The 13,469-nt window shown below is 45.6% G+C and overlaps 1 protein-coding gene across 1 annotated transcript; it reads left to right on the forward strand.

Annotated features, from left to right (window-relative positions):
* The first annotated feature begins 2,098 nt into the window (after positions 1-2,098).
* On the forward strand, positions 2,099-5,999 carry LOC105532504 (melanoma-associated antigen B2). The gene is made up of 2 exons (XM_011970682.1): positions 2,099-2,189; positions 4,445-5,999. Exon 2 carries the CDS (start codon positions 4,494-4,496, stop codon positions 5,448-5,450), a length of 957 nt encoding a protein of 318 aa, XP_011826072.1. The 5' UTR covers positions 2,099-2,189; positions 4,445-4,493; the 3' UTR covers positions 5,451-5,999.
* The last annotated feature ends 7,470 nt before the right edge of the window (positions 6,000-13,469 follow it).

The following is a 13,469-nucleotide window of genomic DNA, read 5'->3' on the forward strand; positions in this document are numbered from 1 at the left end:
CTGACAGCCCACTACCTGTCCTGTGGCTTCTGCCTTGTGCTTCAGCTTCCCCATCTCACATCACTCCTGGAACACGGCTCCTTCTCTGCAAGGTTTGCAGAAGAAAAACTGGCCATGTTTGCAGGGATGTGATATTTCCCAGAAAGCCTTTAATCAAAGATGATCCCCAGTTCAAAGGACATGGGAAACCAATATCCCAGAATATATGAGGTTATGCATAGACTGGCTCTCATCTGCTCTCAGACCTACAGAGCTCCAGACAGAACTGTCAGGCTGAGCATCCACTCATTTAATCTTCAGACCTCTCATGGACGTGGCCTAAGAAGGTCAACTTCATGTCAGTTGATGGAGTTCAGCCTCTGATAGACATGAACGTGAGGACCCTGAATGAAGATGATGGAAGGACCCAGCCAGAACTGTGGGGTCCCATAAAGTCCAGCTCAGGCTGTCAACCCTTCAAAGTCCAGAACAGCCCTGGCTAAATAGAGCTCACCACAACTTCCAGTTCAGAGGTGCACACAGGGTGAGTACCTTGATCTCATGGGAACAGCCTCAGGTCAGTGGAGGATGGAGTGCCCCAAAACTGGTCAGGTGTCATGGTGAGGAACCTGAAGGGGAATAAGAGAACTGTTATAGGACCAACAGGTTTGTGTGTCGGCTGCAAAGTAACAGACACACTGTAATAAAATGGCAAAGTTTGCAGCAAAGAGTTTAACGATTGCAGGGTGCCAAGTGAGGAGATGAGAAGAGACTCTCAAATTCATCTCCCCAAAGAGTTCTGGGCTGGGATTTGCAAGGAAATCATGGGGGTCGAGGGGCTGGAGAACTGAGGTTATTGATTCGTTGGGATAAAGGGGATGAAATCATTAGAATGTGGAAACTGAGTTTTTTTTGTTTTTGTTTTTGTTTTGTTTTGTTTTGTTTTGAGTCAGCTCCTGTGGAGTCCTTTGGACCAGCTGATGTCAGTAGGGTCCTTTAGAGCAGCTGGCATTAGTGGGGTCCTTCAGACCAGCTGAGTCCTTAGAATCATCACTATGCAGGACCTGAAGGAATATCTCAAAGAAAAAAAAAGTTTCATTATGTTCAAATTGTTATCTATATAGGAATTAAGGGGAACTATAATCTAGTAACAGGATCTACATGATTCTGGGATAATAGGCACCAAACAACTATGAGGAAGCAGGTCAGAGAGCAAGCTGACTTCATGATTAATGCTGAATGTTCCGCAAGCTTGGCTTACGTTCATTTATCTCCCTTCCCTCTTCCCTGATTAATTTTATACAGTTCATAGGGGCAGTTTCAAAACCACCCACCCCAGAACAGAGGAGCCCACAAATTCCACCAATGCTGTCACTCTTGGGATGCCCAGAAGAGAATTATGAGGTGGAGAAACCCCATCAACATGCCTGGTGTGTTTCACAGAGGTGAAGACCTTGGACTAGCGGAAATGGCCCTAGTTCAAAGAGACAAAACCCAGGCCCTAACAGGAGTCAAGGTGAGGATCCTAAGTGTTATGAAGGTACTCTCTGCCCCGCAACACCAGCAGAGGGGGCCAAACGGAGCCCCTCGCCATTATTAGCACCGAGAGGCCCCAAAATAACTATCTCTGAGTCCCCTTAACTCCACCTGTATAGTCTCGGGGAAGGAAGGGCCTTTGTCTGAAGAGGGTGACCCCAGTTGTGCAGAGAGAGAGTCTTGGCTTTCACGGGAATCAAGGTGAGGACTCTGAGTGCAGGTGAGAAGACCTCTCCCCAAAAGAGGCACATTCACAGAGCCCCGCCGCTGCTGTCAGGCCTGTGAGGCCCAGGCAGGGGTGGCCTGTGTGGCATGCTCTGATTTTCACGGTGGGGACTGAGGGAGGTGGGGGTATTGTTTGGAGGCTGGCGGATTTGGGTCAGCAGGCAGATTTGTCCCAGGCTGCTAGATACTGAAGTGAGGACCCCTAGTGGGGACGTAGGAACCAGCGACGCTAGAACAGTGACGTCCAGCGGCGACCTACCCCAGCCGTCAGTCCTCCGAGGCCACGGGCTGCCGGATGTGACACATCCTTACTTCCGCTTTGAAGACAAAGACCCGCGCGGATGTAGCTCATTCTGACTTCCGCTTTGGAGGCGAGGACCCGAGCAAGTATAAGGGGTGTCGCGTCTGGTCAGCCGAGGGTGAATTCTCAGGACTGGTCGGGAGTCAAGGTAAGGACCCTGAGTGTAAATTGAAGAGACCGCCCCCACCCGTAACAAACAGGGCCCCACTAAGTCCCGCTTCTGCATTTGGTCCTGAGAGGCTCCGGTAAAGCCGTCCGGCAGTATTTCACCTGGAAAGTTCCAGGGCAGGGGAAGGGTGGGGGGAGGGGCAGTCGCGGGGGAAGGAGGCTTGGACGTAGGCGATAGGCCTCATTCTGCACTTAGAGTGGATGTAGACCCTAACTGAAATCAATTTGAGGGCCGTAAATGTGGAGTGAAGAGAATATCTCCTACCCTTAACAGAGGTGGCCTCACTAAGTCTTGTCCCTGCAGATGGCTCTGGGAGGCCCCAGCGAAGCTGTGCCTGGAAAGCCTCAGGGAGGGGAGGGCCTTGAACCTAGGAAGCAGCCGTGCCTCTGCTCATATGGCATCAACCTAAAACCTAACTGGGGTTAAGGTGGGGACTCTGAGTACCAAATGAGTGGACCTCTACCCAAAAGAGGAGTCATGCTGAGCAGTTCCCAGGCCGACGTGCACTGGGCTTTAGATGGTCCCAGGCTGAGATGACAAATACGGTGCAACCTGACTTCCTCTCCAGGAACTAAAGAAGTTGAGGGCTACACCCAAGACCCACATCTGCTGCCAGCAATAGGAGGGTCAGGGCAAAGCTGGCAAGCTGAGATGCCCTCTCATTTCCTCTGGAGGTGGTCTCAGGGAGGTGAGAAGGTGAAGGGGGATCAGACATGTCACATGGCCAGAGCAGGATCAAGAGGCCAGGGGAGGTGCTACATACTTTTTCTTTTTTTGGAGACAACATCTCGCTCAGTTGCCTGGTTGGAGTGCAGTGGTGAGATCTCGGCTCACTGCAACCTCCACCTGCCAGGTTCAAGCAGTTCTCCTGCCTCAGTCTCCCGAGTAGCTGGGACTACAGGCGCCCACCTCCACACCTGGCTAATTTTTTTTTTTTTTTTGTATTTTTAGTAGAGACGGGGTTTCACTGTGTTGGCCAGGATGGTCTCGATCTCTTGACCTTGTGATCTGCCCACCTCAGACTCCCAAAGTGCTGGGATTACAGGCGTGAGCCACCGCGCCCAGCCTGGGGAGGTGCTACACACTTTTAAATGACCAGATCTCATGAGAACTCACCATTAAGGGGAATGGTGCTAAACCATTCATGAGAAATCTGCCCTCATGATCCAGTCACCTCCCACCAGGCTCCACCTCCAACATTGAGGATTACAATTAGACATGAGATTTGGTGAGGATACAGATCCAAACCATATCAGGGAAGAATATTAGACCCTCTCATGAGTCAAATTTAGAGGCTGAGTTGGGACTGTATGCGGGACCATCTATCACAGGGCAGTTATCTGCCTGCCACAGCTTTTACTTTTGGGAAGACCACATTTGGTCAGATAAGGCCACCCTCACTTCCTCCTATGGATTTTCAGGGAGGTTGGCTCTTACTATGACGACATAGGTCTCAGTTCAATAAAAAGGAGAACTCCTCTATCAGGAGTCAGATTGAGGAATCTGAGTGAGAATTCAAGGGACCATTGAACCCTTAACAGTGGAGACATCAAAGAATCCAGTTCAACCCTTTATTTTCAGCCCTAGAAGGCTCAGGAAAGGGTTATCAGTTCTAGTATCCCCCTCTCTTTTTTATATAAGATCTAAGAGAGGTGAGATTCTTAGTCTGAAGCTGTAGCCACCAGTCAGCAGAAGGGGGCTGGTGCCAAGCCCTACATGAAGCCAAGGTGGGGACCTTGAATGAGAGCTGAAGACTCCAATGATTCCAAGACATCAAAGACCTCACCGAACGCTCAGCACTGGGTGTCACTTGTCAGAGTGGTGGATTGAGGCACCCCTTCAATTCCTTCTCATGAATCCAGGGAGCTTTGAGGTGTCAAATTCACAATGGCGGAAGGGAGTGGCTCGGGCCCTGCCAAGACTTCATAAGATAATCCTAAAAGTGAACTGATAAAACCTCAAATACCAGAAGACAGGAGGCCCCGCTGCCAGTACCTCCTGTCACCATAGTAAGCCCAAGGCAGGGCTGACAGAATGCAGTCTGAAACTCACTATAGAGGTTCTATGGTTCTTCTCTGGTGTCTTAGGGGAAAGGCTGACCAGGACAACAGGAGCATTGTGGCTTTCTAGAACAGTGCCTTCAGGGAAACTTGCAAAGGCAGGCTTCCTTCAATAAAGCCAAGATGGGGTCTTCCAGCTAAAGGTGCTCACAGATTTCTTTCTCCCATCTCCAGGTATACTAACCACCTCTTCTGCTCACATTTCTTAGTGTACCCAACCATCATGCCTCGTGGTCAGAAAAGTAAGCTCCGTGCCCGTGAGAAACGCCGCAAGGCCCGAGATGAGACCCAGGGTCTCAATGTTCCTCAGGTCACTGAAGCAGAGGAAGAAGAGGCCCCCTGCTGTTCCTCTTCTGTTTCTGGGGGTGCTGCTTCAAGCTCTCCTGCTGCTGGCATTCCCCAGAAGCCTCAGAGAGCCCCAACCACTGCCGCTGCTGCTGCTGCAGGTGTTTCATCCACAAAATCTAAAAAAGGTGCCAAGAGCCAAGGTGAGAAAAACGCAAGTTCCTCCCAGGCCTCAACATCTACTGAGAGCTCAAGCGAAGATCCTCTAACCAGGAAGGCAGGGATGTTGGTGCAGTTCCTGTTGTACAAGTATAAAATGAAAGAGTCCGTTACAAAGGGAGAAATGCTGAAGATTGTTGGCAAAAGGTTCAGGGAGCACTTCCCTGAGATCCTCAAGAAAGCCTCTGAGCGCCTGAGTCTTGTCTTTGGCCTTGAGCTGAATAAAGTCAAACCCAACGGCCACACTTACACCTTCAACACCAAGGTAGACCTCACCGATGAAGAATGCCTGCTCAGTACCTGGGACTTTCCCAGGAGCGGGCTTCTGATGCCTCTCCTGGGTGTGATCTTCTTAAATGGCAACTCTGCCACTGAGGAAGAGATCTGGGAATTCCTGAATATGTTGGGAGTCTATGATGGAGAGGAGCACTTAGTCTTCGGGGAACCCCGGAAGCTCATCACCCAAGATCTGGTGGAGGAAAAATATCTGGAGTACAAGCAGGTGCCCAACAGTGATCCCCCACGCTATCAATTCCTGTGGGGTCCAAGAGCCTATGCCGAAACCAGCAAGATGAAAGTCCTGGAGTTTTTGGCCAAGGTGAATGGTACCACCCCCTGTGCCTTCCCAGCCCATTATGAAGAGGCTTTGAGAGATGAAGGGAAAGCCGGAGTCTGAGCCAGAGTTGTACCCAGGCCTTCACTACTGCCATGGCCAATCAATCTCCCAAAGCCCAGTTTACCTGCTGTTCTCACCCCCAGTTGAGGTCTTAGGCAGATTCTTCACTTTGTAATTTAAAAGGCCTGTTAACTTTTGTTCTTGTTATGCATGAATAACTTGTTGACTTTTTTCTCTTTTTCAACTAGTATTTCTTTCAACAGGTTTATTTAGATTCAGAATGTAAAATTTACAAATGATATGGATCACCCTGTTATTACTGTTTTTCAGGGATAGCAGAAAGTGCATTGTTTTTTGAGTGAAACAACTTGTTAATAGAAATCCTTAAATCACCTTTGTAATCCAGGACAAGAAAATGTGGCATTGGAATAGAAATATCTTTGGAAATGTGAAAGACCTCTTAGTGAAGTATTTGGGATCAGAAGCCAGAGGGGTAAAAATGTTCAATTCTTGGTTTACTCCATTTAATCTTTCTTTTCATAAAGATACATACCTGGATTTGTTTATGTTATTCAAGAATGTGTGAGAAATTAAATCATAGTTAGTTAATCCTCTTGTTTATGACTCTTACTTTAAATATTAATTGAGCATCTGCTCTTTGGGAGTCTTCCTGCTTGTACTGGGAGTGTTTAGTCAAAGAAGACCAAACTTGTGCTCATGCAATTGTAGAGTCTAGGAGAAGCTGTCATCATGGAAGAAGGTGAGATACTTCATAAAAAATAGGAAAAAGAGGTGATGAAAGGAATAGTTTTCATTGATAAGCAGCATTTTGACTGAATGTGGTTTTTCAGTCTTAAAATGTTGTGTATTCTCTGAGATATAATGGATTTTTTTTTTTTTTAATCTCAGCTGGAAGGTTGGTAATGTCTCTGACCAAAATCATCATAGTAATAATTGCCACTTCCTGATGTCTCAATTGACGAGACAGACACATTTGCATGCATGACATATATTCCACCAGTACTACGAGATGGGGCTTATCAAACCCACTTTACAGTAAAGAGTCTGAGGTTCACTGAGTTTGGTAATTTGCCAAAGTTTACGGGGCCAGTACTGAAAGGGTTGGGATAAGCCCCCTGATCTGAATTACCCTAGAGCCTACACTGCTCCACCCCTCTCAGACTGAGGCAAACCTTGAAAAAATATTTTGGGCCGGGCGCGGTGGCTCAAGCCTGTAATCCCAGCACTTTGGGAGGCCGAGACGGGCGGATCATGAGGTCAGGAGATCGAGACCATGCTGGCTAACACGGTGAAACCCCGTTTCTACTAAAAAATACAAAAAAAAATTAGCTGGGCGAGGTGGCGGGCGCCTGTAGTCCCAGCTACTGGGGAGGCTGAGGCAGGAGAATGGCGTGAACCCAGGAGGCGGAGCTTGCAGTGAGCTGAGATCCGGCCACTGCACTCCAGCCTGGGCCACAGAGTGAGACTCCGTCTCAAAAAAAAAAAAAAAAAGAAAAAATATTTTGATTTTCTTCTTATTACTGCAGAACGTGTTTCAGGTAATAAAAGAATAACCTTGTACCCAAACTAGTAGATTGGAATACATAACCACAGCAACAATAATACCAAAAAATCCTGAGAGGTATAAATAAGTGAAAGACAATATTCAGTGACAGAATGATTATCTACATTTGCAATGTTAGATAACCTCAAAAGATCAGGGGCTCCCCAAATCATCCTGAACAATTTCTTCCCTGTAGAAAATAAATCTATCAGAACAGAAATTACATGAACGTGTAAGACTAGCTGATAAAGAGAAGAAATAGATCAATGTGTCTTATCTGTGGCTGCCCATCTCCAGTCTTAGGCCCCCTGCTTCGTGCTACAACTTTGCGGTATCACACCACTGCTAGGACAGGGACCCATTCTCTGCAATGTTTACAGAGAGGAAATTGTTCTAGAATTTGCAGAGATGTGGCATTTTGCAGGAAGCATTTAATCCAAGAGACAGAGCCAAGATGAGGGCTGGGGAGACCAACATCCCAGAATATCAGGCAGGGGTTTAACATAGACCATTCCCTTCTGCTCTCAGACACAGTCCTAGGCTGAGCTGTCAGTCTGAGCATCCCCTCACATATTCTTCAGGTATCTGAGAGACATAAGAGCCCTAAGGGCAGCATCCTCAAGTCAGTAGAGAAAGGAATCCCAGCCTCTTATAGGAATGAACATAATAAACCTAAATGAGGATGATGGAAGGACCCAGCCAGAACAGTTGGGGGCCTGTAAAGTCACATTCCAATTGTCAGTCTTGTGAAGTCCAGAACTGTCCTGGTGGACACTGACTTCCAATTCAGGTCCCAGCAAGGTGAGGACTTTGGTCTGAAGGCTATGGCCTCAGGTCAGTAAGGAGTGGAGTCCCAGGAAGGGGGCAGAGTCAAGGTGAAGGCCTGGCATGTGGATATAGGGACCATTCAACCCATAACTGGCGGGCCTGCCTCTAGTCATTCCTTTGCTATTAGCCTTAGGAGGCCCAGGGAGGAGCTGGCAGGCCCTGGTGCCCCTGTCTTTTTCCTGGAGAATCCCAAGGAGATGAGACTTGATTTACAGGCTGGCCTCCCAGTTAAGCAAAGGGTGGAATTTCAGGCCATGATAGGTGTTAAGGTAAAAATCTCATATGCGGAAAGAGGGAAACAACTGCTAGAGAGGTGAACAGAGAACAAGGATGTCCTTAGAAAGTTATGCCTGGCCGGATGCAGTGGCTCATGCCTGTAATCCCAGCACTTTGGGAGGCCGAGGTGGGTGGACCGTTTGAGGTCAGGAGTTCAAGACCAGCATGGCGAAAACCCGTCTCTACTTAAAAAATACAAAAATTACCTGGGCATGATGGTGGGCGCCTGTAATCCCAGCTACTTGGGAGGCTGAGGCAGGGAGAATTGCTTGAACCTGGGAGGCTAAGCTTGCAGTGAGCAGAGATCGCACCACTGCACTCCAGCCTGGGCAACAGAGCGAGACTTCATCAGAAAGAAAAGAAAAGAAAGTTATGCCCTGGGAGGCCATAAGCATAGCTTTCAGGCTGGGGTTACCCCACATTTGCTGAGGGCCGGGGAGTGGTCTCAGGGACATGAAGTCCTTGGACTAATAGGGGAGGCCCCATTCAGTAGAGGGAGGATATTGGCTCCTTAACAGGATTCAACATGATGACACTGAGTGACAATGAAGGGACCCCTCCCAGAAAGAAGAGGGTCACGTAGAACCTTGTCCCTATTGTCAGACCTGAGACCTGGACATGATGACATGATGTATCATACTCACTTCTTCCCAGGAAATCTCGCGGAGGTGAAAAATATTAACAAAATGGGCAGCCTCAGGTCAGTAGAGAGATTTCTAGGTTGTTGCAGAAGTCAACGTGAGGACCCTGAAGACTGAGGTGAACACCTACCCCATAACAGTGAGGGTAGCACAGATTCCTTCCACTACTGTTAGCCTAGGGAGAACATAAGCAGTTATGGCAACATGAAGCAAATTTTACTCCTTCTTAGGGTGTACAAGGGAATTGGTCTTCAATTCCCTTCATATGGGGAGATAGGCTTCAAGTCAAGACAGGAAGGATTTGCTCAGGGTGTGACAGGAATAAGGATGAGGAAACTGAAGAGTAAGGGACCACAGACCCCACATCAGTAGGAGCCACACAAAATCCTTGTCAGCCCTCAGAGACCCCAAGCAGAAATGTCAGCTGGAATTTCCCATCAGGTCCTACTCAAGGGTAACAAGGGAAGTGAGGGTCTTGATCTTAGGGTGGCAGTCTCACATCAATGGAAAAAGAAATCTTCGGCCTGTCCAGAAGTTAAAAATGTAGGACCCTGAGTTAGGACCCTGCATGGAACTACCCATGATAGGGCCTTGAACTGCCTGCCACAGGTTTCATTCTTGTGACACCATTGGCAGGTATGTAGCCAGATGAGGCCATCCTTGCTTCCTCTTGTTGGATCTTAGGAAAGTGTGGGCCTCACTATGAAGAGATGTCATCAGGTCAAGAAGGAGGGGATCCCCAGGCCCTGCCAGGAGTAAAATCAGGGAATCTGAGTGGAGACTGAGGGGACAACATAGCCTTGAATAGAGGGGACAACAAAGTGTCTACCCTTTGATATCAGCCTTAGAAGACTCAGAGCAGGACTGTTAGGGGAGGCACCTCATCACTTCTTTATATAAGGTCTAGGGGAGGGGAAATCTTTGGTCTGAAAGTTCAGCTACCAGTCAGCAGAAGAGATCCAATACATGCCAGTCTATGTGCCAAGTGCTTTCCATTCATTACCCACATCCTGCCAGTTCTACCAGACAGGGCTTACCAAACCCATTTCATAGATGCAGAACCTGAGGCTCATAGAATTTAGTAACGTGCCCAAGTTCACCCTGCTAGTAATGACAGGGCTGGGCCGAGAACCCTGGTCGGAGTTAGTCAAAAGCCCACACTGTGCCACTCCTCTCAGACTAACGATGACCCTGTTCCTTAATTAACTTTTCCTCTCATTACTGCAAAATGTACCAGAGGCAATAAAAAGAAAGACTGTGGCCAAACTATTGGACTGTAATATATAGCCAGAACAATAAAAATATCAAAATAAATGGAAGGTTTAAGTAAGGAAAAAAAAATATTTTGATGACAGAATTTACATACATATGTGATGTCCAATAAATTCAAAAAATGAGGGTATACAAAAAAAAAATAATCTGACTCAGCCACTTCCTTATAAAAAGTAAATATATCACAACAGAAGTTACATGAGACCCTAAATCTGGCTGGGCAAGAATGGGGGATCAACATTTGCTTTTTCTCTTATAGCCTACCACCTATCCTGGGCCCCCTGCCTTGTGCTGTAGATTTCCCATATTGCATCATTCCTAGGGCAGGGGCCTGTTCTCTGAAAGGTTTGCAGAGAGGACACTGTTCAGGAGTTTGCAGAGATGTGGCGTTTCCCAAGAGGGCTTTAATCCCACTGGCAAGAGCCTGTATGAGGACATACATAAATCAGGACTGGAAAAACAAACACTGCAGAATATTGGTTATTACAAAAAGACTAGCCCCTGCCTGCTTTCAGACCTAGAGGGTCCCAGGCAGAACTGTCAGGATGAGCATCGTCTCATTTATTTTTCACAGTTGTCAGGAACTTGAGAGCTTTGGCCTAAGGAGGGCAAGCTTAGGTCAGGAGAGAGATAAGGCCCAAGATCTGTTAGATACAAATGCCAGATCCCTTAAAAGTAATTAAGAAAGCACCCACCCAGAACACTGGGGTCCCGAAGAGTTCAGGCCCTGCTGTTGACCCTTGGAGGTCCTGAATTCCATGGCTGGATGAAATATAGAGAGGCCTTGAAAGATGAAGCAGAGAGAGCCTGAGCCAGAGCTGCAGCCAGGGCTGTGCTACTGCCATGGCCAGGGCACATACCAGAGCCACGTCCCGCTGCTTCTCCTACATCTAGTGAGATCTGAGACAGATTCTTCACTTTGTAGTTGAAAAGAGAAGGCAACATTCTAAGTAGTGGAGAGCCAATTTCGACCTAGGGCAAACATATTGTATGTCTTATTTTTGTTTTTTGCTCCACTTGAATAATTGGAAGGTGTATCTTTTTTATTTTTGGCACTTTTAAAATGTATTCATTTTAATAGAAGATTTATTCAGCTTCAGTATCTGTGTTTATGAATAACATGGATAACATATTTATTTCTGTTTTCCATATATAAATGTAAAAGTGCTGGAATTTTTTATCAACAAATTGGAAATCCTTAGGTCTCTCTTTGTGGTCCAGAACAAGATAACATAGCATATGAATAAGGACTTTTCTATTGTATAAATTTAAGTTGTACAGCAGGATGTTTTGATATACATATATTGCCATGCACCATATGATGATGTTTCAGTCAGGACCACATATACAATGGTGGTCTCATAAGATTATAATGGAGCTAAAAAACTGCATTATTTACATGTGTGTGGTGATGCTGGTGAAAACAAACCTACTGCACTACCAGGCCTATAAAAGTATAGCACATACAATTATGTGCAGTACATAGCACTTGATACTGATAATAAACAACAATGTTACTGGTTTATATCTTTATTATACTATACTTTTTAAAAATCAGGTTGCTGCAAAAGTAATTACATTTTTTGCCATTAAAAGTAATAAGAATTGCCGGGCGCGGTGGCTCAAGCCTGTAATCCCAGCACTTTGGGAGGCCGAGACGGGCGGATCACAAGGTCAGGAGATCGAGACCATCCTGGCTAACACGGTGAAACCCCGTCTCTACTAAAAAATACAAAAAACTAGCCAGGCGAGGTGGCGGGCGCCTGTGGTCCCAGCTACTCGGGAGGCTGAGGCAGGAGAATGGCATAAACCCGGGAGGCGGAGCTTGCAGTGAGCTGAGATCCGGCCACTGCACTCCAGCCTGGGCGACACAGCCAGACTCAGTCTCAAAAAAAAAAAAAAAAAAAAGTAATAAGAATTGAGACAGGGTAGTAGTAGTAATAATATTCTAGTAATATTAAATAAGTAGTAATATTAATTAATAGGTAATAATATTAAAATATTAATATTAATTAATAAGTAGTAATATTAAAAGTAGTAATAATTGAGACAGAGTCTTGCTCTGTCGTTCAGGCTGGAGTGCAGTGGTGCAATCTCAGCTCGTTGCAACCTCTGCCTCCTGGGTTCAAGCAATTCTCCTACCTCAGCCACCTGAGTAGTTGGGATTACAGGGGCCTGCCACCACGCCCGGATAATTTTTGGACTTTTAGTAGAGAGGGAATTTCACCATGTTGGCCAAGCTGGTCTCGAACTCCTGACCTCAAGTGATCTGCCCGCCTCAATCTCCCAAAGTGCTGGGATTACAGGTGTTACTTTTGTTATTATTTTAGAGTGCACTCCTTGTACTACTACTAATAAAAAAAAAATGTTAATTTTAAAAGCAATCTCAGGCAGGTCCTTCAGGTTGTATTTCAGAAGAAGGTGGTATTATCATAAGAGATGACAACTCCATGTGTATTATTGTCCCTGAAGACCTTCCGGTGGGACAAGATGTGGAGGTGGAAGACAGTGATACTGATGATCCTGACCTTGTGTAGGCCTAGGCTAATGTGTGTGCTTTTGTCTTCATTTTTAACAAAAAGGTTTAAAAATTTAAAAAGTAAAAATAGAAAAAAGCTTATAAAATATGAATATAAAGAAAGAAAATATTTTTGTACAGCTGTACAATGTGCTTATGTTTTAAGCTAAGTGTTACTACAAAGAGTCAAAAAGCTAAAAAAAATTAAGAAGTTTATAAAGCAAAAAAGTTACAGTAAGCTAAGGGTAATTTATTGTTAAAGAAAGAAAACTACTTTTGAGAATTTAGTGTAGCCTAATTGTACAATGTTTATAAAGTCTATAGTAGTGTACAGTAATGTCCCAGGCCTTCACATTCATTCACTAGTCAATCACTGGCTCGCCCAAAGCAACTTCCAGTTCTGCAAGCTACATTAATGGTAAATACTCCATACAGGTGTATGATTTTTAACAACCTTTTATATCATATTTTTTACTGTACCTTTTCTACATTTAGGTACACAAATACTTAGCACTGTGTTACATTTGCCTACAGTATTCAGTACAGTCACATGCTGTACAAGTTTGTGGCCTGGGAGCAATATGCTATACCAAATAGCCTATGTGTGTAGTAGGCTATACCACCTAGCTTGTGTAAGTATACTCTATTATATTTGCACAGCAATGAAATTGCCTAACAACGCATTTCTCAGAAAGTATCCTCATTGTTAAGTAATGCATTACAGTACATGGTGAAATGCTTACTACAGGTAAGCAATTTAATATATCCATTATATCATATAGTTACCTTGTTTTGTGGTAAGAGCACCTAAAATCTACTCTTAGAAAATTTGCAGTATGCAATGCAATATTATTAACTGTAGTCCTCATGCTGTACTTTAGATCTCTAGATTTATTCATCCTACAAAACTGCAACTTTCTACTGTTTGACATGCATCTCTGCATCCCCTCCCCACCCTGCCTCTGGTAACTACTGTTTTA

This window comes from Mandrillus leucophaeus, unplaced genomic scaffold, assembly GCF_000951045.1.
Source record: "Mandrillus leucophaeus isolate KB7577 unplaced genomic scaffold, Mleu.le_1.0 Scaffold964, whole genome shotgun sequence".
Taxonomy (NCBI): Eukaryota; Metazoa; Chordata; class Mammalia; order Primates; family Cercopithecidae; genus Mandrillus; species Mandrillus leucophaeus.